At 43.9% G+C, this 26,668-nt stretch overlaps 1 protein-coding gene and 1 long non-coding RNA gene across 2 annotated transcripts; both read right to left on the bottom strand.

Annotated features, from left to right (window-relative positions):
• Positions 1-1,862: 1,862 nt before the first annotated feature.
• On the bottom strand, positions 1,863-17,523 carry LOC129382873 (uncharacterized). Its single transcript, XM_055067102.2, has 8 exons — positions 17,399-17,523; positions 17,095-17,162; positions 16,130-16,201; positions 13,954-14,019; positions 12,653-12,802; positions 9,426-9,491; positions 2,757-2,976; positions 1,863-1,988 (listed from the first exon to the last, which is right to left on the bottom strand). Exons 1-8 carry the CDS (start codon positions 17,520-17,522, stop codon positions 1,879-1,881), a joined length of 876 nt encoding a protein of 291 aa, XP_054923077.2. The 5' UTR covers position 17,523; the 3' UTR covers positions 1,863-1,878.
• Positions 17,524-17,586: 63 nt separating this feature from the next.
• Positions 17,587-20,578, bottom strand: LOC140216460 (uncharacterized). Its single transcript, XR_011893142.1, has 3 exons — positions 18,860-20,578; positions 17,751-17,863; positions 17,587-17,653 (listed from the first exon to the last, which is right to left on the bottom strand). It is a non-coding gene; the product is annotated as an uncharacterized lncRNA (long non-coding RNA).
• Positions 20,579-26,668: the final 6,090 nt, after the last annotated feature.

The following is a 26,668-nucleotide window of genomic DNA, read 5'->3' as shown; positions in this document are numbered from 1 at the left end:
CTACATGGCATTGTTCTGAAACCCACAGGAGACATGCCTTGAAAGTGTGATTACCCTTGCATGGTTGAAAACAAGTGAATTCCCTTGTGGCTTCTGAAATCCACACTTGGTAGCTATATTTTCATCATGATTAAACTGCAGCGGAGGATGCGCCAAGTCCCGTCACAACTTCAAACTTCCGAACTTGGTAAGCGCCCTCCTTTTACCGCGGCCAGGTTTTAAATGTTTCTAATGAATGCATTGTTGTGCCAAAAGGAAAATAAAGACTTAGGAGGGAGAGTAAGAAATGACGGGTCAAGCGCTGAACTTCCAACTTATTTTATTCTTACAGCAAAGCAGGGAGAATCAACAAATGCGCATACGCACATCAGTTTTGTCTAGAGCAATTACAGTGATGTTTTCAACAGCTGCATCTCGTCAAACAGAAAAACAGACATATCACTAATACAACTCATGCCTCTCTTTTATGTGATATGCCTCAATGCTACTACATTTGGTGTGCCAGTTTTCTCAGCACCACGCAAGTTGGCTGGACTGTGTCCGTGCATAAGAAAAAGTCAGGATGCCAGAAAAACCACACTAGACCATATGTGAAATGTGTCAATGACCAGGCCCAGGAGCATGAATTGTCTGTAATTAATAAAGGTAATGCGCGTAGCAGGCACGTGCCAGCCACTACATCAGATTAAGATACTTGGCAGAAGTGGCAATATATAAAAAAGCATAAAAGAGAGAGGCACGAGTTGCATTAGTGATATGTCTGTTTTCCTCTTCGACAACGAGATGCAGCTGTTAAAAACATCACTGTAATCGCTCTAGACAATACTGATGTATGCATGCACATTTGTTGATTCTCCCTGCTTTGCTGTAAGAATAAAATCAGTTGAAGTTCAGTGCTTGACTTGTCGCTTCTTACTGTCCCTCCTAAGTCTTTAGTTTTCCTTTTGGTGCAACAGCGTATTCATTAGATTTCAACCAACTCGCCCAGCAACAAGTTCTACTTGAAATGTTCGTTGTAACAGCACAGCGCTACTGAATATGTTCATTATATGTGGACGCAGTTTCAACAAGCATGGTCAGAAAATTGTAAATTAATGCAATGAAATGTGGTGATTTGAACCAATAATTCGTTATATCTTGGATTGTTATTAGCGAGAGCTGTAGTGTACATGAATCTAAGCTGCGAGAATTTTTTTACGTATGGCGCTCCAGTAATAGCAAAAATAAAGGCATTTGATAAACTGCTAATAAGCCATCACTGTTTCTCACTTCTTTGCCACACTACTCACACCCTTTTCCTGCACTACCCTATTGAAAAAATATGTACGATAATTGAACGAGAACTTCTCCACGCTATTATTGCTTCGTAGACTCAACGACATCGTATGTCACATGTGTACGAGTGGACATCGTCACTGAACGAGATTCTCGTATGGCTACAGTAAGCGAGATCGTTCTCGTATGGGTATGTTAAACGAGATTATTCTCGCATAGCTACGCTCAACGATATCCTTCTCGCATGGCTACGCTCAACGATATCGTTCTCGCATGACTACGCTCAACGATATCGTTCTCGCATGGCTACGCTCAACGATATCGTTCTCGCATGGCTACGCTCAACGATATCGTTCTCGTTTGTGTATGCTACATGAAAATGTTCTCTTCAGCTATGCAAAAGACGCTATTCTTATTTAGCTACATTGTACAAGTGTTCTCATTTGTGTTGAACGAGTTCTTTTGTTCATGCAATATTTCTGATGAAGTTGCACACAGTAACATCGTCTGCCGACACTGCAGCGAGTGAATTTCAATCGCACAGTCGAGCAATGAGCCAGCTCCGAAGAGGACACTTTTTAGGGCACGCAGCACAAACCATCTTTATTTCGCATCACGCAGCATGGTGGCCAGGTGCTTGTTAAAGTCCTTGAGCCTCCTGGCCTCCGTGTCCACAGCGCTTGTATGTTTCGCCACAAAGTGCTCGTATGACTCTGCACAAAAAATGCAAACAAAGCATGCTCTGTTAGATTCCACAAGCCATTGGAACTGACATGCACAGTAGGTGGCTCCACTGCGTAACTGATTGGGCTAGTTCTGGCACGATATTGAGTGTAAAGCGTGAACATCTCACAGAGAAACTGCAAAAATAGAACACGGAGGCTTATGAGTTTTTTACCCACGTAAATTGATATTTCAACATTAACCACAGCAGTTGAAAGCAAGCGCTCGTCCTCGCATTGCCTTGTTCCCATTTCTGTGAAATGTTCGTGTTTTACAAACAATATAAATGGCTGCAGAATTGCAATAAAAGACCACAGAAATAGTCTAATACATTTCCACACATATTTTACATTAAATTATCAAGTATATACCAGCTCATGCAAGTGACTACACAAATTACACAGCTTTTCGCTACCGCACCGCGGAATATGCAGATGGAAAACACCGCATAGATGCCAGTGCAGAACTATTAATAGGAAAGATTAATGCACCTATAATACCACTATAGAAAATAAGTGATAGTTTTTGTTAGCGAGAGCGCATCACTAAATATGCACATACAGCTATGCATGCCCCTGATGTGTAGATGTAAACTATGTCGGCCCATATAAGAAGATCACCTCTATACAACCCCATCTTACCGACAGCCCATTATATTCGTGCAGAAATAGCACCATGCGATAGGCATTGCTCCTTTAACTTCAAAACAATTCGCAATCATTATGAAAACATGAGCTAGCAGGACAGGGTCTACTTACTTCGAACTGCACCAAGTTTTTCTGGTGTTAATGCTGGCTTTGCCTCGCCACCTTCCTTCAGTTTGCGCATGCAAATTTTGCCCGTCACACTCCTGCCGACCAATTCATGTGGCTGCCACAGGCACCGGGCAACCTCCCTGGCAAATGTGCTGTCTGTCTTTGCTTGATTGACCCACGTCCACTTGTTGGCACAGATAAATAGGCCATTTCCAATGTGAACCTACGAAAGATAAAAATTGCAAGAGATTAATTACTCAAATACAAAAGAGCATATGTACTCTCAGAAAAAGTCTCTGTTCTTGAAATAATGGATAAAAAAGGTAACAGTTATTAAGGAAAAGTAGGTTGCCAAACAGTGATGGCACTCAAGGATAAAACCAAGATATATGCAAAAGGTTCAAAGTTTACGCCCTGACTGTAGGAAGCCCTAGTCGATGAAGCTTCACTGATAATGGCCCAGGGACAACAATTCTACCTCGGAGGATTCACCACATTTAATCCCACAGTCAGCGACAAGCACCTTTTGTACGGGATATACTGGTTTTTATTTATACTTGAGAAAAAGTCTAGGGAAGCAGATGGGAAGAGTAGAAAACCACAGTAAAACTTATTGCACGCTTAAGGAGCTGCTTTGTCCCACAGCTAGCAATCTTACCCTTGAGGCTGAAAACAGTTCTTGCAGTACCCCAGTGAGCTCAAATTACACATGCGGTGAAAGAAGGGGTGTAATACAGTAAAACCTCATTCATTCAAATTTCACAGGACTGGAACTAAATTCTGAATTAACCAAATGCTGAATTGTTAAGGGTATGAAAAGAAAAAAAAAACAAATGTTCACACCAACACACTTTTATACTGAATCAATCCGCAAATCTTGTTTCTACTTCACGTATAAGCAGTGCAGGAGCTGCAGATGTCATTTCGCGACTGATCATACTGCTCGCAGCGGCAAGGGCCTTGAGGAAGTACTTTCTTTGCAGTGCAGTCATAGCACAAGACGTGGCCGCATCTTTGTCGGAGGCATGCTATTCACTACCACATGTCCATCCTGATAATTTTTTCACCACTGAGCTGGCTGTACAACAGATTGTACAACAATCTCAATGTAACTGGCTGATTGGATGCAAGCCTGGCCACAGTACAATCACTATCCTCGATAGCCACCATGTTTGTGAGACAGCATGCATTGCACCAAGTCACAATGAACTACTACTTGTCACAACAGCTGCGAACGAAACCGTGGTCATGATCATCACAACTACAGAGGGCAATTATGCCGTCCTGAAGGCAGGTGGCCAATGCAGTGTCATGCAAGGCAGCTAGCAAATGCGAGAATAAAGACACAACAAGGCATGACACATTTTGGCATCCCTGTACAATTTCCCCCAATGACAAGGCAATGTTGACTTGCTGTGTCATTTCAGTTGGACACTGGCACTGCTTTTGCTCTTTTGCATTGCACAATAGTCGCACACCTTGCTCAGAGCCCGAGTCATTAGGCAATACCTAATGTCACGTGCAGTGCTGAACTAATTGAATAGAAGTACTCATCCTCTGGAGGAAAAAAGAAATGTCTTACAATGCAGAAAGGATGACAGGACAGAAAGGGCACTAGTCTTCAACTGGTTTCATGGCATTGAAAAAAAAGCTCTTAAATGTTACACAATAGCATAAGCAACTGTTCAACACATGGTACTTTCACCAAACCACATTCCACGCACATGTAGGATACCACCGTTAGCATGGGTTTTTCTTTATTGGGTAGCGCAACAGATGCAGGACTTAAACTATATCAGATATCTTTTATGCAATGAGCTTCCTGCAACATTCTGCATTACTCTATTATTTTTTCTCTCCTAGAACGTATTTCATTTCATTTCATTTATTTTCACCTTAAAGGCCCGGAGGCATTACATAAGGGAGGGCTTTAATCCTTGTAACAATGTTAGAAGAAATGTACAGAACAGTAAAGAACAACAATAAACAAATACAACTCAGGAACAATTGTGAAAAAGAAGGGAACATCGTGTTAGAGTAAGGGTTGGTGGAATCGGCAATTAAGCAGTGTGGTTATTTAACATTTCTCGGAACGTTTTACGGTCAGTGCATGTCACGATATCTTCTGGAAGATGGTTCCGATGGGTTATAGCGTCGGGAAAGAATGAAGTGTTCATGGCAGATGATCGAGTGTTAATGTTTGCTATAGGACGACTGTGGCTTAAGCGAGAGGATGTACGTAAGGGTGGATTTAACAGGGAATGCCTGGAGTGTGGATGGTAATAAAAGGTGTGAAGCAAGCAGAGACGAGAGATGATCCGGCGGGAAGCAAGTGATGGTAGTTCAAGTGAACGTTTTAGTGCGGTTATGCTGGTATCACGAGAGTAATTGGAAGTTATAAACCGAGCAGCGCGATTTTGTATTGCTTCTATGTCATAGGTTAGATATGATTGGGAAGGGTGCCAGATAGGTGACGCATATTCTAACTGCGGACGTACGAATGTTAGATATGCTAGCTTTTTTATTTCTGGTGATGCGGCTTTTAAGTTGCGTTTTAAGTATCCAAGGGTGCGTGAAGCATTAGAACAGATGGTGTCAATGTGAGTTGCCCATGATAGTGTCGATGTCATGTGAACGCCGAGATATTTGTAAGACGGGGCATGATTGATAGGAGCTGAATTTATTGTGTAGGTATGACTGGTTAAGGTGTGGTTGCGGGTGAATGACAGAGCTTTGCATTTAGTAAGGTTAAGCGGCATGTACCATTTCTCGCACCATACTGCGATGGAATCGAGATCCTGTTGTAGAGCGGCGATTTCAATCGAGCCTTTGATTGGGGAATATAGGACGCAGTCATCCGCGAAAAGACGTAATTTGTTCTTAATGTTAGCAGGTAAGTCATTGATGTAGATGAGGAAAAGTAGAGGCGATAAACCAGCGCCCTGTGGCACACCCGATGTTACGCTGCTAAGAGATGAATTATGGTTATTTGCAGAGGTAAACTGTGTGCGCCCTTTTAAGAAGTGTTCAAGCCAGGTAAGCAAGCTATTTGGGATTCCGATAGATGCAAGTTTTTGAAGTAGGTGATTGTGGGAAACGCGGTCGAATGCTTTTGAGTAATCCAAGAAAATGGCATCAATCTGCAAATGAAGGTCCATGAAATGTAGAATGTCATGGGTGAACTCGGCGAGTTGGGTCTCGCATGAAAATAGTTTTCTGAAGCCGTGCTGGTGAGGGTAAAAGTTGATAGATTCCAGGTGAGACATTAGGTTGGATGAGATTATATGTTCTAGAAGTTTAGAAGGAATGCTGGTCAGAGAAATTGGTCGATAATTTATAGCACGGGAGCGGTCGCCAGTCTTGAAGATTGGTACGACATGGGCCTTTTTCCAGTCGTCGGGCAAGCTTTCAGTCTTTAAGGATTGCGTAAATATTAGATGTATCTGCCAGTTCCTTATGGTATAGTGACAGGGGCACAATGTAAACGCACCTGTCTACTAAGTACTTAATATGAACAGCTTCTATTAGACCACATGTCAGCTGCTGTCCGGCCCTGCCCCGATACTGCACTGGTCAAACAAAGGTGCAACCACACTTTCTACAATGGCACGCTACCGACTAACTGCCAAATTTCTTTACATTGTTATGCTCCCGTAGCCAATCATTCAGGCATCATCCTGTTTGTCCTACATAGAGAATCTAAAGCACTGCAGGTGTAATTGCCCGATGATGCACGAGGCACAATCAACAAACTTATTTTCACGCCTTTTTTCGCAGTGGAGTTTGGCATCATCATTTGGGTTAGTCATCCAGCATACCCTTGCTAGCTTGTTAGGTGCAGAGAATACTAGTTGTACATTCAATCGCTGGCCAATCTTTTTCGAGTTGTGTGATAACTTATGTATTTAATAAAAAGAAAAGCCTCGCAGTTGAAAAACAATTTGTCCTGGTCTGGAACTCGAACCTGGGACCACTGCCTTTCCGGGGCAGCCGCTCTACCATCCGAGCTAACCAAGCGGCTAGTAGATGGCAGGGCGAAGTCAAATTTGTCGACAACTCGAAGCAAAGGCAAGAGTTTGACCTAATAGTTCTACAGAAACCCGCAAGTTGGAGAGAAGTAATTAATAAAGGGTAAAGCAGACATCCAACCGTTCATAGCAATTGCCAAGATATTCTTGCAGAAAAAAAAGGGGTTGATTAGCAGCCGAGAAAATTTAAACCAACTTGATTTTTGCTCTCTTTTCTCGTACTGAATGTTGCCTACAGTCGTGGCTGCGAATGATTTGCGGTTGCGGATTATCAATGCCTTGGCACGCCCCTATTTACCTTGCGGTTTTCAGCAGAAATATTAGGTCAAACTCTTGCCTTTAATTGCTTCGAGTTGTCAACAAGTTCGACTTCGCCCTGCCATCTGCTAGCCGCCAGGTTAGCTCAGATGGTACAGCGGCTGCCCCGGAAAGGCAGTGGTCCCGGGTTCGAGTCCCGGACCAGGACAAATTGTTTTTTAACTGCGAGGCTTTTCTTTTTATTAAATACATAAGTTATCACACAACTCAAAAAAGATTGGCCAGCGATTGAATGTACAACTAGTATTCTCTGCACCTAACAAGCTAGCAAGGCTATGCTGGATGACTAACCCGAATGCTGTTGCCAAACACCACTGCGTCATCTGCCACTTACACCTGCAATGCAATCTGCAATCTTATGTAGGACAAACAGGATGATGCCTGAATGATTGGCTACGGGAGCATAATAACAGTGTAAAGAAATTTGGCAGTGAGTCACTGGCCCAATATTGTAGAAAGTGTGGTTGCACATTTGTTTGACCAGTGCAGTATCGTGGGCAGAGCCAGACAACAGCTGACATGCGAGGTAATAGAAGCTGTTTATACTCGGTACTTAGCAGACAGGTGCGTCAGCACTACGTCCCTGTCACCATCCCATAAAGAACTTGCTTATTTAAAAAGTGATGTTTGCGTGCTGTCATTTACAAGATGTCACACCATTGTGGACGTGTGGAGAGTCCATAAAAGGACATCTTCCTTTCCAAAATAAGCAGTTGGAAGTTAGCACTATATGTGGTAGTCATTTATCTGTCCCTGCATTTTAACCGATACTGAGGCTCCCAGTACGAGACCAACTAGCCTGAATCAAGGCCTTGGCACACTACTTAGTAAACATGGTAAGAACTCCTGAGCTGCCTTATCATACTACAGTAATACCGTGTTAACTCAAAATCTCATATCTAAAAAAAAATCGGCTGTGGAAATTTTCTAAGGCATCGAACTATTTTTGGACCAAATAGCGGATACCTCAAAATCTTCACTAAGAGTGGAACAAGAACTCTGCCGCAGGACCGTTAAACAAACTTCGCGCAAGACTGCTGCACCTACCACAAAGTGGACACTTTCCTAGGATGTGAAGTCAGAACCTAGTGGCATAACAACTTTGTCAAGCAACCATGTAGCACATCATGTGATGGGAGAGACATGCGCAGAGGCAGGCCCGGCAAAATAGCATGCTTGACACAGTTCGTTGTGTTCGCTTTGTGCAACGCATGCGATTTACCATCAGAGGTCCAATTTCCGTTTTACTTTTATTCTACACAATGCTCGCGGCATTGAATTTTAGTCTATACAGCATAGAATAAAAACCCATGTGCAGCATGCGTTTCGGTATGCCCTGCTTGCATATAGCGCATACTCGTGAATGCTCACGTCGCTTTATGTGGCAGGGTTCCCTGCAAGTCTGTGCTACGTGTGTTGCATAGTAGAAAGCGACATGAGCATTTACAAGTGTGTGCTATGCAACCAGGATGTACCGGTGATAGGTGAATTTACTGACACCGAAATCGCTGGGATGGCTACAAACGGAAGGGGCGGTGAAGGCAATGATAATGAAAGACCTAAAAAGGTGCCGACATCTGCTGAAACAAGAAACGTGCTTCACTTGCTGCGAAATAAAGTTAAATGCAGCGTCGGGAACGATCAGCTCATGCGATGTGTGAAGCGGCTCGAGGACGCTTTTCTAGGTCCAGGAGCTACCACGAAGCAGACCAGCCCTACGCACTTTTCATGCACAGAATAAGACTGCAGGGCCACAAAATGGAGCCGAGTGATATCTCTGGCATGTTTTTATTTATTTCTTTGAAACCTTTATGTTTAGCTGTTGTTGAAAAGCTTGTCAGTAGCAGTAAATTTTTTAAAACGAACTCAACTTTTCACTGCAATTTCCACGACTGATTATTTGGAAAATTCACCTATCTCAAAATGTTTTCCAGATTTTACTACTTTCAGTTAACAAGGTATTAATGCACATAAGTACTCTCATAAACCATTGCTCATAGACGACTGATGTCGACTTTTCGTGCTCACACAGCAATGCACCACTGCTAGCAGAGCATTCATTTTAATAGACGAATAAAACCATTGTAGGAGTGGTACATTCCCAGAAATACGAATTTTAGTGGAATAATGGCAATCTTTATATGCACTGCGAATGAACTTGAAATACTAGCACGTCAGCACCTGTTATTTCTCCAGAACACTGCTGTACTGGCTGCTTTGACAACTGCATACACTAAGCTCCACAGTTAGTACCGAGTAAAGTACTCGGCACATATTTTCGTTTATAATGACATAAACTAGTTTGAGATAAGCAAACACAGCTTGCCTTTCCACCAACTGGTGTGAAGAGTGGAGCTTCCACACCCAGCTCTCCAGGTACTGGGACTGGCCCCTGAAATAAAAGCAGCACACCTATGTGATTAGCCAACCTACCTTTCCTAGTATTTCTGTTTTACACAAAAAATATCAAACCTGACATTAGAAAGAATACCCTACAGAAGACTGCATACAATAAGCATGCATAATCAGTGAATGTGATTATATCTCATTTCCACATTGCTTGTGCATCAAGCACGTGCTATAAGACTAGCCAGCATCGCCACTGGCAAAAAGTAAACTACAAACTACGTAAGCAGAACCTATCTGGAGATACATTAAAAGTTTTTTTTTTTATAAATGGTTCTTCAATGCTATAAACACAAATTTTCCCACGCCAAACAAGTTCATTAGTGTGGCATTCAATTAACACATAGTCAAACCTCAGGATAGCAAAAGCCTGAGACAATATTCTGGCCACAATGAAATAAGGTTTTCAGCTGTTGGAGAATTGTGAAACAATCCCCAAGCTTTGTTTTGATTTTTGAGGGCTTTCCTAGATTCGTCATTCCACCATGGGTTGCGACGATTCTTTGCCAGTCCGTTAAATTGTTTAATACATTTTGTTGCAGCATCAATAACACAATCAGTTAGGTATGCCACAGCATCATCTGCGTTAAAATCAGAATTGTCATCACCGCCTAAATATGCGAGTTCTCGGAAAAGTTCCCAGTTTGCAGATTCGAGGTTTCATCAAAGAAAATGCGGACAGCATGCATCTGGTTTTGTTACCTTTAATGTAATTGGGAAGTAGTCACTCCCATAGGGATTCTTCAGAACAGACCACTCCGGGTACGGAAATAGTGAGCTCGAAACTATGCTCAAGTCTATGGACGAGTATATTTTATGTGTAACAGTGTAGTATGTTGGTTATTTTTTCTTCAATAAGCATGCACCTGAAGAAAACAAAATTTTCTATCAGGCGCTCACACGCATCCGCACATGTGTTGCCCCACATGGGCCTATGTGCATTTAGATCACCACGACTACATATGGTGGAGGAAGTTCATCGATCAAGCTGTGAAACTCTGCTTTAGTAAGTTGACAGGAAGGGGAGACGTACATCAAACTAACCGTGATTAGCTGACCAAATAGCACAGCTCGTAATGCAACTGCCTCGAGGGGGGTTCAGAGATTTATTTGCCGACATTCAACGCCCTTATAGACTATTACGGCTACACGCCCTGAGAAGGTGAGTGCATCATCACGGTCTTTGCGGAAAGTGGCATATTGCCTTAGAAAGTTCGTCTGCATTAATTTTAGGTGTGTTTCTTGTACACACGGCACCTTTGGAGTGAATTTGCGGACGAGTTCTTTAACATCGTCAAGGTTGTGAAGAAGTCCGCTCACGTTCCATTGTAATATTTGCGTATCCATATGGGAACGAGGTTAGTGCTGTGTGTCTAACAAGAAAAGTTAGGTTACAGGGCCCTTTGCCGGTCCCATAATGCGATGTTTCTCTGTTATGGAATGGTCAAGATTCTCGCCGCTCCTAAGGCGCTGGTGGTGCCGTTTGACTAAGTGTTGTGTCTATCGCCTCCTGCGAGGCGCTGGACACCGGCTCTTGAGAGCGATTTGTTTGTCGAGAAAGCCTCTTAAGTGATGAGGCCTTTGAGGCCACCAGCCCAGAGGTCGATGGCCCCTTGATCTCGGACGGTGGAACAGCGCCAGCTGCAACCGCCCAGGGGGCAGGTGACGGCACTGCCGGCTCACTGTGTACGGGCCGGACAGCCGCTGGAGGCAGATGTGGCACTGCCCCGACGCGCCACTTTGGCAAGAAGGATACATGCCTGCGTGCCTCTTTGAACGAAATTTGCTCTTTGATTTTGATTGCCATTGTTTCTTTTCCTTTTTTCCAAGATGGGCAGGACCGCGAGTACGCAGGGTGCTCCCCTTCACAATTCAGTGTGCAGTGTTCGCGCATGACTCGGACGGATGTTCATGGTCGCTGCCATTTGGCACAGGTTATTCAGCCATAGCAGTTCTGGGAACTGTGGCCGAACCTTTGACATTTAAAGCATCGGAGGAAATTTGGTATATATGGCCTGACCCTGATCTTCACATAGCCTGCCTCGATTGTTTCAGGCAGAACACCTGAGCCGAATGTGAGAATAAGATGCTTAGTCTGTATTTCTTTACCATCGCACCTCATCTTGATTCGTTTTACACTGATCACATTCTGGTCACCCCAGCCTTCAAGTAGTTCAGCCTCTGTCAGATCAATCAGGTCACTATCAAATACAACACCACGGCTGGTGTTCATGGTGCGATGCGGCGTCACATTCGCTGGAACGTCACCAAAAGACAAGATTCGGCAGCCTTTCATATTGATTTTTATCTCGGAGTTCTAAAAGGAGATCTCCACTAGGAAGTTTGGAAAGCTTATAGCCTTGACCAAGAACATCGGTTATTGATTTCGACACCAGAAAAGGAGATCATTCTCACTGACATTGCGGTTTTCTCGGAATGTATGACATGGAATTTGGGAAAGTTTTCACTATGTTGGCCATAGAAGCTAAATACTTCTTCGGTGCGCCCTCGTTTATGAGGGCGATCAGCAAGTGGGGGAAAAGAACATGCCATAAATATATGCGGAAATTCGGCAGCACCGCCAACCACCGACCTCCATATGGAGCCCAACAAGGGGATGATGCAAGACCGTGAAAAAACACATCCTGCAGGCGCCAGCTGTACGTACCCTACTATAACCGAATCTGTTATAACCAAGGTTTGCTATCCCACACAAGGTTAACCCTTGCTGTTTGGAAAAAGTGGAAGTAAGAGGAAGCCAAGAGGAAACAGGGAAGATCGAAAGCAAGAGAAAGACAAAGATTAGAGAGGAGGATAGGAAAGGGCAACTACCGATTTCTCCCGGGTGGGTCAGTCTGGGGTTGCCATCTACATGAAGCAGAGGCCAAAGAGGTGCGTACTGTGCCTTCTGAGCAGGAGGCAGATAGCTCTATCCGCATAGCACGATTCTCATGAGTTGGCATAAACTAGTATACAAAGTACGATTCGAAAATTCAAGCAGACCAACTGCAAGTGCATTCATGGCAATGTTAGTTCTTCAGTATGACACAATGTTTAACAAGAGGAAATAAACACTTCGTTAGGCTTTGTCTAGCAAGCATAGCGGCTTAGCAGGTGCAAATTATCAGGATAAATCTATACACTCACATGGGTGGAAGGCACATGGGTGGAAGGCACATGGCTGGCTACCTGGCTGCCTGCCACCTCTTCTCGAGGCCCAAGGACGCAGCTGGGCTTTCCCAACTCGCAATGAGCTGGCAGTGCCCCATCCACTGGGGCAGTACCGAGATCCAAATCCTGAACACAAATAGCAAGTTGATAGCACATCATAGCAACGAGTACCTCAAGGGTGTACAATAGATGCAGGTTAGAGAACAAATACAACTGAGCAATACAGTGTGGGAGCCCATGCAGAACACCAAAAAATAATTATGCAGATCCAAGACACACTGGAGTCAACGTGAAGCAAAGTCTTAGTGACATGCTTAATGAAGTGCTATAAAAGTAAAGTTGCATATAATGGTGTTTACTTTCACCCTGTGGGACCTGTAATTTTAATTATGCAATGTTTTTTGTTCACCATAAACATATGTGCGCAAGTGTCTCATGCAATTTCTTTTTCTTTATGCACTACACTGCTCACAGGTTATGCCATATTGCAAATGCCAAACAAAGCAGATGCAGATACACATTGTGAGATGTCTACTGCATGCAGCGATGCAACAATGACAAAAGCAACATCATGATGTTTGTATGGCACACATCTAGCTAAATTTAATGATTCTGTACCCCCTTGGGTCACAGTGGCACATGCCGAATGCCTAAACCCAAGGTGCCACTGGATATAACATGTTATTCCATTAAGAGGTCAGTGTGATTTAAATATACCTTCAAGTCATCATTATACCCACATCTTAAATAGCAACTTTCTTTTTATCCACAATATAGCATACTAACTGGCATTAGTGAGTCCGAGAGCGTACAGAGCTATGTCAGCCCAAGTGCTGGAGCCTGCAATCTTTGCATATAAACCTGCATATACATATCCACAATCATGCCTACAAAGATACCACAGCAGCAGCAACCATGCCAAACACAGGCTTAGGAAAAGGGGAGATAGAAAAATATAGGAAAAAAGCTTAGCTTCAAGAAAAAAGTGCTCGCAATCCAAAACAGCTAAAGACAATGTTCACTAGGTCATCTTATTCTGCTAAAAATTAACAAGACAGTGCTTTCGCCCACTCACTTCAGCATCCACTCTCTTAGATAAAGTGGCGAAAGCAACAATATCATTTATAGTCCCGTGGCTGCTACATTAGGCTTGCAAAGTACAAACTAAATGCGTACAAATCTGTCTTCGTTCTGGCTGTTCAGATTTCCAGATCTTAATTTTTCGCAGCCCCATGCAAAACACACTAGCTGGGCTTTCATGTATTGTGTATACATACCTCATACAGCGTGGTAGACTCTTGTTGATCAATTGCCATTCGGGAGTTTTCCTGAATGAAATTATCCTGAAATCCAGGAACCAACCACATTGCAATTACCACCACACATCAATTCTTTAAATGTGTAGGCCACAGACTTATCAGCATTAGCACATGAACTATAAAGAAGCTATGCGAAGTGTCTAAGAGCAATGGCAAAGTTCTTTTTGAGCCCTTTTCTGAAATTAAACAGGGCCTAACCTGCCACCTTCCTTGCCAATGGCTCAAAACACATAGATCTAGACCGAGAAGCAAGAAGCGTGCTTGTCAGCTATTACTTAAACATATGTCTGGGCTAGAAAAAACGATTGCTTCGGAGCAGAATGTAGGAATGACACAGCACAACAGGAAAGAGAAACATCAAACACTGATTGTTCATTCGGTTGCTGCATGGGGACAACCTGAAGTGTGTGCATTCTTCAGTCTAAATTCAATGCAAGCTTACCCAATATTTGAAGCTTTAAACCACGTAAAAATTTGTGTCACACTACATGGTGCTCTTCAGCTGAATGCATAAGGTTATCTTGCTGGCGGAAATACTACAGCCCATGTGTTGCCTCATGTGTGACAACTATGCAACACTGCAGAGCACTACATGCTATCACTACTGTTGAGAACTACTGAAGCCCCAGAAACTTGTAGTGAATAATTATACTATTGCATATTGCTGCGCTGGAAGAAAAACACCAGCTTTTTAATTTGTATAGGTCAAAATGTTCACAAGTATACCAACTCGTACTTGCTCCACGCTTATTTCACAGGCATAGGAGGGTGCTAGTGAGTAATGATAGGTGCAAGGATGTGTGTATGAATGGGAGTGTTAACAAGCTTGAGGGGACGTATGGATAACAGCAAGTGCTGATAAACACGACTATGAATGAAATTTGGTGGCAGCGAGTTTCAGTGAATGCGAGTATAATAGGTGGCTGTCCACAAGTGCGAGTGAATGTAATGTGAGTGAATGGTTGTGGATGCAAGAATTATCATGACTGGGCACCATTAAGTGTCAATGCAAGCAACTGCAAATGCCACATGATACTGTATACCATTTTGTATTGCACTATGCGGGAATAGATTTTCTTTCTTTCATGAATGCAAGTGCCAATGACTGCGAGTGAGTGCATAGCCTCCAAATATATAGGCGAGCAAGTATGAGCGAGTATCTGCTTTTTCTGCCTATGGCTGTTTAATGCAAAGGAGATATAATAACCTGGCCTTTGGACGTGAATCCCATAGATTATGAGAAAAGCCATGTAAAGGGCTCCAGATACTTTTTTAAAACCTCAAGTTCGTCAATGTACACATAAATCGATGCATGAGCTGTTTTGAATTCTGGCTTCATTGGATTGTGGCTCACAACACTGATAATTATTTCTTTTTACTTTGTGCTCTGTGGTAGGACGTCGCAGTGGCTGAACCAAAGTGGTGGGTATAACTGTAGCTAAATTTGAAACGGAAGTAACAGCTAGTGCTACAGGCACTTTCCTGTGTCGTATATTTTTTCTCCCTTGTTGTTAGTGCTCTTATGTTTATTTGACAACGAATGCCAATTCACTCAATTTGCCACTCTGCTAATTATACTGCTACTGCATTGAAACATAACCCTTAATGAAAGTTTACACATTATTTCTTGCACTGCGGAATACATTTTTATTTCAGAAAACAATTGTAATGATCTTGTCGCTGAGAAATCTACACTGCAGACATATTAGCAGGATTCCATGCATTGCACAATAATGCTACCTAGTGCTCACCAGTGATACAGAAGCTAGACTGTACACAAGCAGGAATGTGCAAAGAAGCAAAGAAAAGCTTATCCACAGTAACTAGTATATAGCCATAAGTACAGTATTACGTGCACTAACATGCACGAAATGTGCATAGCGCATAACAAAGCCGTGCATATGCAAACTAGAAATGCTGTTGAGTAACACACACTCCCCATTCCTTGGTTTGATTACCTTAAATTATAATTCAGCATAAAATATACGACACCAAAGCTCAATACCATCACGTTTACACTAGCATATCGTGGTAAGTTAGATTTGTTTTAAAGTTGACTACATAAATAATGAGCAATGCATAATGCATAGTTATTTCTAACAAATAAATATACCAATGCCAATGAAGTTCTCACCTCACATGGCTTCATGGGAGCTTCCCGGACTGTTTGCTGCAAATCATCGCTGCAAACATTTGCAGCACAACCCTAAAGGGCAATTGAAGAACAGTACAGTTATCAGAAGTCGATTTACATTTTCTCCAATAGGCACTGGTAAAAGAGTAAGGCCATTAAGGCTTGTAGGGTTTTGTTTTTGACACAAAACTTTACTGCAAATTAAAAAGTTTAGCTGCTTTAGACAAATTGCTGTAGCTATTAGATTCCCACGTGCTTAGAGATATGCATTGATAATTGTGCAGTTAAATGCATGGAGGAAGGAAAGATATAGGAGGGAGCATTACGTCAGGCAGCCAGCCTTGGCAAGCGAACGCTCCATGAAGCCACAGTAGTGGCCCAACATGTGACCTCTTTGGTCGAGATCTCCTAAGACGTTTGGTTCCCAGTAGCTATGCCAATATTTATTCGGTGCACGCTTGTTCAGCTGCCTTGCCGTGGCTCTGCCTGCAGAGTGGGAACACTAAAACCAGCCGCAAACTTCGGCATGCGACCACAGGTTGGGTCACCAGGTTGGCTTCAATCGCGTTGCGGTATGCTCCCACCTATCTTTTTCCTTCCTCCATGGTTAAAGGTAAACAGGCTAAAGTTTTGCAAAATGTGAGATCAGTGCATGAGCAATACAGAAGTGTCATTTATTAGTTGTTTATTAGGATGCAGCTAGACTCGTGTACTTAGATCGACAAATATTATTTTGCTGCTGCTTAGATGAGAAATTCTATATCAAGTACTATGGGTGCAAATCATGTCAGCTGCCAAGGAAATGTCATGATAGAAGTGTGATTGTGGCAGCAAAAGGTTAAACTAGATCGTCAAGTAACTAAATTTATAAATCTGTCCATGGGAAACAGTGCATGACTTGATTTGACATTTCAAAATCATGAAATTTTGCTCCCCATAAAATATCAACATGCCACATTACATACCTGTGAAGGCAGCCTTGCCGCACGAACTTCTTTTCTTAGTGCCTCAATTATGGAGGCCTCCATGGAATCTGCATGGTGCACATTTACATAAACACAATCATAATTGTCACATAAATGTCCACACATAGCACAATTAATTCCACTGACTAGCATTAATCTAAAACCTTAGCTTGCATGCTGAGGCATTTTACAACACCATTCATGCACAAGGACTGGCAGCACACTTGTGAGGCGACACAGAATACTGCAAAAATAAATTTCTAAGCAAAGTGACACCGTCATTTAAAAATAAATTATTGCTCACTCATCCTCTCCTCGAGTAAGCTGTGGAGTTTCTGGTTTTGCTGCCGCTCTTCAATCCGCTGCTGCTCGGATATTCTTAACTTGTTTTTGAGCCCTGCAATTTCATTTTCCGCTTTCTTCAGCATCTTCCGGGCACCAAGTCATCTTCACTGCTGGAGTCCGTATCTGCAGCAGCAGATTTCTTCTTAAGGATCTTCTGCATTCTTGATTTTTTTGCACTTTCTAGTCGGCGCCGCTTTTCCTTTGTTGGTACATCCTAGTAATAATGTAAATGGCAAGAGGAAAATTAAGTTGCATAATATTTGTTTCGGCAAACTTTGCAATTGTTAAAGCATTATTATCATTTTTATTACCTTGAGGGCTGGCTTCTGCTTGTGGCGATGTCTCTCACTTGATTGCTCAAACACGTCCATGGGAACAGGCTTGTGCTGCTTCGACATCCTGGCAATCAAATCAGCTTTGCCACCTGAAGGATAATGTAAACAAAATGCTGATTACAATAAATTATGGCATTTGTGATGGTCATCGCAAATGCCATATTAGGCGCTATTAGGTGCCACATTAGGCGCTAAATATAACTGAGGGATTCTACAAGACATACAGAAAAGGAAAAGTAACAAGCGGAAGCAGTAAGTGCCCCAAAACAAGCACACTACAGCATGGGCATTTTGTTGCTTCACATCACATCCGTTAACATGTTGCGTGCTAACGTGTGTTAATTAACACAGATTAAGTCTTGATGCAGCAGGTTTCCGTTCTTTTGAACACATGTCGCGCGTGTCAAATGAGAAACATAGGGTCTGTTGAGCTAAAATTTTCGGTAGAGTCGGCAACGAGGCCCAATTTCAGACCAAGTAACGCGTGGCGAGCACATACAAGGCTACATTTTTTTCAGTTATTTTCCCATTTCCTTTATCAATGACATATAAGTCGCCTATGTTATAACCACGATCGCACCGTGAGTTGTATGCTAAGATAGGCCGCGATTATGTGACAATGCCTTACGCCGATTCTATGCCACTCTAGCGCGGTCGGAGCGTCACTATGACCACTGATGTTGCGAGAAGGAATAACGTTGGAAAAGTCATCGCCATAACATCGCAGCACTAATCTCGTCGATCAGGACTCGTTACGATAACTGGACCCAATAAAGGAACGCACACACAGCGCTGTGTGCATGCTTCATTTAGCGACATAGAGGCTGCATGAAATGCAGCGCAAAGCACCGCGATCTGCACCTGTTACTATAATCTCAGGTGCTTTCCTGAGGCCTCCGTTTGCCTGTTACATGTGCCCTCCTGGAGAAGTACTTGTGAAAAATTCAATATATCGTCGCAACGAAAAAAAAAAGCACCCAGCTACGAGAAAAGCCCCCCGCGACATCTACAACACCAGTCACAACTTTGCCCTGCGATCGACCCCCGCGAAGCAAATGAAGTGTTGAAAGTTGATATATACTCACATCCCAACACCATGATGTTGCCGGAGTAGTACCCTTCCTCGCCTTCGAAGCCTTTTCCATGGTCTCTCCAATAAATGCGCTTGTTGCACGCCAAATCGTTCATGTCATTGGGACTGAAATCCTTTATGAGGCTTACCGAGACGATCGCCTTGCCTCCGTCCTCATATTCCACATACACGTGCGTCGGCGCTGACATTTCCAAGGACAAATATAAAAAGCACACTAACACAAAGAAATAAATACGAGGCCTACAAAAGTACAAAAAGTAATCAAAAAAGTTATATATATAATTAAAGATGAAGGAACTATACACTGAATACACACATACAAATAAATTAATATAAGCACTTACAGAGAAAACTTAAAAGAAAAAAGAATCACGGCACTACACTGAAATTAAGCTATATATAGATACAGTAATAAAGATATAAAAGATAATATAAAAGATATAAAAAAGATATAAAAAAGATATAAAAGAGATATAGAAAAAGGAAATATGAATATATAGGAATAGGAATATAAGAATGAAAAAAAAAACGTGGCGTATGCAGAAATATGGCGAGGGAAGCAGCGACGATAGCAGGAGCTAGGGTAGCAGGGCTTTGCACAAAGACGTACACACGCTTTTATAGTCTTGTATGGCTTGTAGTAAATATGCATAGACTGCTGACACCGTATACGAATTTATGGAGGTACTGAATGTGTGTGCTCTGTGTTGCCACATGGCAGTGGAGAAAAGAAAAATTAAAAAAACGTTTATGCACAATCTTTAACACATGTCGGCCATGCCGTATTCAAAGTTCCGTCGTGTGCAGGCCGCAAAAGCATAGCCTTTGAGATCTAATACCAATTGAAATTGTCGATGCGCCATGGATTCAATACTACCTATTTGCAATATGCTTAAGGAACCATTTAAATATCGCGTTATCTTATCTTGATAATACCTTTTTGAGGATCCTCAGCGCCGAATTTGACGTCTATGACGTGTTTCTGACTCCCGCAACCACTTCCGCCTTCTGCTGCAAGCAACAGCATGGCCTTCAAGATCAACGTTTATTACGTTGATGAGGACATCGCTGGGCCGTGGATTTCGACACCACCCGTCATTATTATTGAATCTCCACCCTCACGCGGACCGATTCGCGGAACATAAAGATCTGTTCGTGTCTCACGTGCTTAGGTGTGATAACCTGAATAACCGCAGTGTACGTTATGAATCAAATTTTCGATACGTTTCTTTCCTCCTGTGGTGCATGTGGCCTGCATTTAGTTGCGTGTGCCTGGTACATCGTCAGGGTATTTTTGTCACAGAAGTGATTGAACTTAGAGCCGGAGTAATAGCTCAGGCCTGAGCTGTTAGCAGTTAAAAAATACGGCCAGTATATATTGGTCAAAAAGAAAAAAAAGGTCGTTACTATTTTTATGAGTACTGACACCATTTAAATGTGGCTGATGGTAAGACGTAACAAGTGTCCCAAAGGGGCACTGAAGGTTTATTAACTATTAGGTCCATTATATCTTTCTACCTGCAGCTGTCCCTCTCTTTTTAGCGCAACTCCAAGCTCACGTGATACATCATATACAAAAAATTAGAGAGAGGGAAAGGGAAAGGAGGGAAGAAATACTTTAAACTTCAATTAAGCATCTTGCCTTCGGTATGCGCACGCATGCTTTCAACACATCACGATAATTCTACACTCGAGAGGAAAAGTGCTTAGACGACGGTATTAGCAAAAAGATTTATCGTTTAGCACAGCACGCGCGCCGTGCGACGCAATCGTCTCAATGAATTCCATTAGTCGAACAGGCACCTTCATTTCAGCCTGCATGCCAAGCTACCAAGAAATAGGGCAGAACTCATGTACGATATGACTATAAAAGTATTCGATTAGCCGAAACGCATCTGTGACGCGGGTACCTGCAGCCGGGCTCCTGTAGCTCTCTCGCTTCCTCATGGACACGTTGTGCCTTCTGGCGTCGCCGCCGTGAAGTACGCGCAAGCCCACAGACATGTAAACAGTCACAAAAGTTGGCATCGAACAGGTTCATTGAAGAGCGCGCACAGAATCATTGCACATGCTCACTGGAACGGCCCACCATTTTCAGGCTGCACTATCTTCGGCATCGGTGGATATTCTTGGTGGGTCGATAGCTAGACAGCCTGAAGTACTACTGTTCTGACGGGGCCAATAATGCTGTTCGCATTAATATTCATATTAAACGTTCTCTGCGTCTGGGCTACTTGCTCACGACTGTACCTTAATACGCATCAGCCCATCGGAAATATTGATTTCACGTGACCCTAAGGGTATACATTTTTCACAGGTATATATGCCGTCCTCGGCATGCGCACTTTTTATAAAAAAGTGAAGGGCACTTGAGTCGATTGAAGAGCCAAAGCCCTGTAAATAATGTAATGCAGTGAATCAACGTTATCTATTGTATCGTCGCATTGAACTATTGACCGTGTAATTCGCGCGAGACGCAATTAAATCACACAGTACCTGCCGCTGTGGCGATATGTGTGTATGTTTAGATGCAGGCTATTGTTGTATGAAGCTATAGTTGAGGCTGAAAGGGTCCGCCCGGCCACATCAGATAGAAAATGTGTATCGCACATAGCCGACTGTACTGTGACTTTTCCTCTGCTCATAAGCTGGAATATGTCTCGGTGAAATGTGTGTGTGGGGAAGATACACCCAACGTAGGAAAGTATATAATAATCGTATCGACGTCGTGCGTGAAGAACTAAGCGCGCACAACGTATCCAAACTCTCAGCGGTAAAAGATACGCCAAACATAACAGCTAGCAGTCCCAAATCTTCAATGCGTACAGCTTCACAAATCCCCGCAGGGGCGTCTGCGTCAGCAGGCGTTTGGTGTGTTGCGACACCACGGACCCGAGCACACGAGGGTTGGACCCTCCCGCGTGTAGCCGTGCGCGGCTTAGCCGTGTCTGGGGAAAAGGGGATCCTGGGGGTTGAGCCGATGCTGGGTGTTTGGACCTTTAAGGCCCCCCGGCGGAGGCAACACACCTCTTCGGCCTCGGCTTCACATAGACGGCACCTCCAGACTGACCCACCTGGAGGACATCGGCAGTCGCCTTTTCCTGTCTCTCCCTCCTCGAATCTTCGTCTTTATCTCTCACTTTTTGACCTTTCCTGTCTCCTTCTCTCTTCTGTTTACTTCTTTTCTCCTGGCGGCAAGGGTTAACCCTGTGTGGCTATCCAACCTTGGGTACACCATATTCGGTTATAGTGACGGCGTACGACTGGCGTCGTGCAGACTTGCGTGCAAGCTCTGCCGCGTCCCCTCGTTGGGCTCCGTGGTGGGCGGTCGGCGCTGTTGCCGAATTTTTATATATTTCATGGAAACTTCTTTCCCCAAACTCCCTGATCGCCCTCACAAACGAGGGCGCACCGAAGATCTCTTTCAGTTTTTCGGACGACAAGTCCAGAACTTTCCTAAATACCATGTGATCCACTCAGAAAACTCAGACAAACTAGTGCGTAACATTTCACCGTTCCTTGTATCGAAGACATTAACTGAAGTTTTTGGAACAGGATATAAGGCGTCGAGAATGACAAGTGGTGATCTTCTCTTGGAGCTCCACGATAAGAAGCAGTACGAGAAACTGCCGAAACTTGTCTCTTTTGGGGAGACCCAAATAACAGTAACTCCGCACCGTACCATGAACACCACCCGCGGCGTTGTCTCGGACGATGACATGCTAGAGCTCACTGAAGCTGAACTCTTGGAGGGCTTCAGTGAACAGAATGTCATAAATGTTAAGCGAATTAAGATCAGGCGAGACGGCAAAGAGATCAATACGAAACACCTGATACTCACTTTCGGTTCAAGTGTCCTCCCCGAGTCCATCGAGGCCGGTTATATCAAACTTCGTGTTAGGCCATACGTGCCCAATCCTCTGAGATGCTTTAAGTGCCAAAGGTTCGGCCACAGTTCACAGAACTGTCGAGGCCGGCTGACATGCGCCAAGTGTAGTGACACTGAACATTCCTCCGAAACATGTCAGAAGACTCCACATTGTGTCAACTGTGATGGCGAGCACGCCGCATACTCGCGCGCCTGCCCGTCCTGGAAAAGAGAAAAAGAGATTGTGACAATCAAAGTCAAAGAAAACATATCTTTCAAGGAGGCACGTAGGCGGGTGTCATACCTGTCTAAGAGCAGCTTTGCCGATGTGGCGCGTAAGGGGGCAGCGTCACAACGGCCTCCGGCGGCTGTCCGACCCACAGGCAGTGAGTCGGCAGTTACGCCATCTGCCCCCGCGGCGGTTGCAGCTAGCGCTGCTCCGTCAACCGAGGAGAAGGGACCATCCACACCGAAGGTGGGTGCAGCCGAGGCTGCCCCAACCTCCGAGGCCCCTTCCAGCACTGGCGACGGCCAGCGCAGCCAAATCCCTCAGGGAGCCCCATCGACCTCCGGGCTGGTGGGCGCAGGGGTCTTGCCCTCCAAGGCGGGACTCCCTCTGAAAACCTCTCGCTCGCAAGAGCTCTTGTCCGGCGTCTCACACGAGGCAATGGACACTACACCTGTCCCCAAGGCGCACCAAGCGCCTAAGGAGCGTCGAGAATCGCTTGAACGCTTCAAAAAGAACAGAACACCTATTACAGGGCCTCGAAAGGGCTCTGTAATCTAAGGCATCTTTCCGTTTCCGTACACACAGCACTAATTTACATTAAATATGGATACACAAATCATACAATGGAACGTCAGAGGTCTCCTTAGAAACCTTGATGATTTGAAAGAACTTATCCACAAACATAATCCAAAAGTGCTGTGTTTACAGGAAACACACTTAAAATCAAAATACACAAACTTTCTCCGACAATATGTTACTTTTCGGAAAGATCGCGATGATGCTGTCGCATCATCGGGCGGTGTCGCAATTATAATTCAAAAAAGCGTAGCCTGCCAACGTTTACAGCTACGAACGGCCCTTGAGGCAGTAGCGGTTCGAGCTGTTTTCCTTAACAAACTCGTCACCATTTGCTCGCTTTACGTACCCCCACACTACAAATTAAACAAACATGAATTTCAGTCATTTATAGACGAATTGCCAGAACCTTATGTTGTTCTTGGCGATTTCAATGCGCACAGCTGCCTGTGGGGCGACTCTCGTACAGATGCGCGAGGTCGTCTTGTTGAACAGTTCCTTTTTTCTTCCGGAGCGTGCCTTCTCAATAAGAAAGAACCCACATATTACTCTCTTGCAAACAATACCTTTTCTTCAATCGATCTGAGCATAGTCTCCCCGTCTGTACTGCCTGAACTTGAATGGGAAGTTACCGACAACCCTTACGCTAGCGACCACTTCCCTATACTGCTAAGATCACATAAAGAAAACGAATATCCACCACACGCTCCTAGGTGGAAGATTGAGACAGCTGATTGGGAGAAATTTCGATCTCTAACTAGTATCCCATGGGCTGACCTGTCTTCGTTAGGAATTGACGCTGCAGTCGAGTTTTTTACAGCATTCATAATAGATGTCGCATTTAAATGCATACCAGAAGTAAAAGGCTTGGCCTGCAAACGGCGTGTCCCATGGTGGAGCGACGATTGTAGGATCGCTCGTAAAAAACAGAACAGGGCGTGGGGGTTGCTACGCGCTTCTCCCACTGCAGAGAATCTAGTTAACTTTAAAAAAGTAAAATCCGAAGGTAGGCGAACCCGCCGACAGGCCAGACGAGAAAGTTGGCAGAAGTTTCTATCGAGTATTAACTCGTTCAGAGATGAGGCGAAAGCCTGGAACAGGGTCAATAGGATAAGAGGGCGACAAGCACATGCACTCCCTTTGGTAAACACAGAAGGCGATACCCTACAAGATCAGGCGGACTCACTTGGGGAGCACTTTGAGAGCGTGTCAAGTGCCAACCATTACTCGCAATCCTTTCTGAAATATAAACAAATAGAAGAAAGGAAGCCACTCATGAGAAAATGTCAACAGAATGAACCATACAACTGTCCTTTTAGCATTGCCGAGTTGAGAGCTGCCTTGAGCGCATGCAAGAGCTCTGCACCGGGATCTGACAGAATCATATATGAAATGATCAAAAACTTACACAATGACACGCAGATTACACTACTCACACTTTTCAACACCATTTGGGATGCAGGGTACCTTCCAACCGCGTGGAAGGAAGCCATTGTGATCCCGGTTTTGAAACAAGGCAAAGATCCTTCCTCAGTGGCAAGTTACCGCCCGATAGCCCTGACAAGTTGCCTTTGTAAGGTATTCGAAAAAATGATTAATCGGCGACTCATTCATTTCCTTGAACAGAGCAAAATGCTTGATCCTTATCAGTGTGGCTTCCGAGAAGGGCGCTCCACAACTGACCATCTCGTACGTGTAGAAGCAAATATCCGAGACGCATTTGTTCACAAACAGTTTTTCTTATCCATATTCCTTGATATGGAGAAGGCGTACGATACGACGTGGCGTTACGGAATCCTAAGAGACTTGTCAGAAACGGGCATCCATGGTAATATGCTAAACTTAATAGAAAGCTATCTGTCCAGTCGTACCTTCCGGGTAAAAGTCGGTAATGTACTTTCGCGTCCTTTTACGCAAGAAACGGGTGTACCCCAAGGAGGCGTGCTCAGCTGCACACTCTTCATCGTGAAGATGAGCACGCTTCGCGCTTCATTACCACCAGCAATCTTTTACTCTGTTTACGTGGACGACATACAAATAGCTTTCAAATCCTGTAACCTCGCTGTATGCGAGAGACAGGTACAGCATGGCCTGAACAAAGTGTCAATGTGGGCAGACAGGAATGGATTTAAGATCAATCCTAACAAAAGCTCTTGTGTCCTTTTTACAAGAAAGAGAGGAATGACCCCAGACCCTTGCTTAGAACTGGGCGGACAACAAATACCTGTAAACAAAGAGCACAAGTTTCTAGGTGTTATACTTGACTGCAGACTCACTTTCGTCCCCCACATTAAACATCTTAAAGAAAAATGTCTGAAAACAATGAACATAATGAAACTTCTATCCCAGACTACATGGGGTAGTGACAGAAAGTGTTTAATGAATCTCTATAAAAGCCTCATTCGATCGCGACTTGACTATGGTGCCGTAGTTTATCACTCTGCCTCCCCGAGCGCACTAAAGATGCTAGACCCAGTGCATCATCTAGGAATCCGACTGGCCACTGGCGCTTTCAGAACGAGTCCCATACAAAGCTTATATGTAGAATCGAATGAGTGGTCACTTCATCTGCAGAGAACATACATCAGCCAAGCATATTTTCTGAAAGTCCACTCAAATCCTCAACATCCGTGTTTCAATACCGTTAATGACACGACATATGCTACACTTTTTCGCAATCGTCCCTCAATAAGACAGCCTTTCTCGCTGCGTGTGAGGGAGCTTAGTGACGAAATGCATGTTCCACTTCTCGAGCTCCGTCTAATGCCTCCAGCTAAGCTGCTACCTCCGTGGGAGTGGCAGACGATAAAATGCGATATATCTTTCATGCAGGTTACAAAACACGCTCCAGATATTGAAATTCAGATGCATTTCCGGGAACTGCAATACAAACACTCCTGCACGGAGTTTTACACAGACGCATCGAAGTCACGCGAGGGGGTGTCATATGCAGCCATCGGTCCATCCTTCTCGAAATCCGATTTACTGCATCCCGAAACTAGTATCTTCACGGCTGAGGCCTACGCAATATTGTCGACCGTGAAGCATATAAGGAAATCAAAACTCAGAAAATCAGTTATATATACGGACTCCCTTAGTGTTGTGAAGTCTTTGATGTCGTTCTGTAA

This window comes from Dermacentor andersoni, chromosome 3 (assembly GCF_023375885.2).
Source record: "Dermacentor andersoni chromosome 3, qqDerAnde1_hic_scaffold, whole genome shotgun sequence".
Taxonomy (NCBI): domain Eukaryota; kingdom Metazoa; phylum Arthropoda; class Arachnida; order Ixodida; family Ixodidae; genus Dermacentor; species Dermacentor andersoni.
Note: the sequence above shows the minus strand (reverse complement) of the source record. Positions and strands in the feature narration are given on the sequence as shown.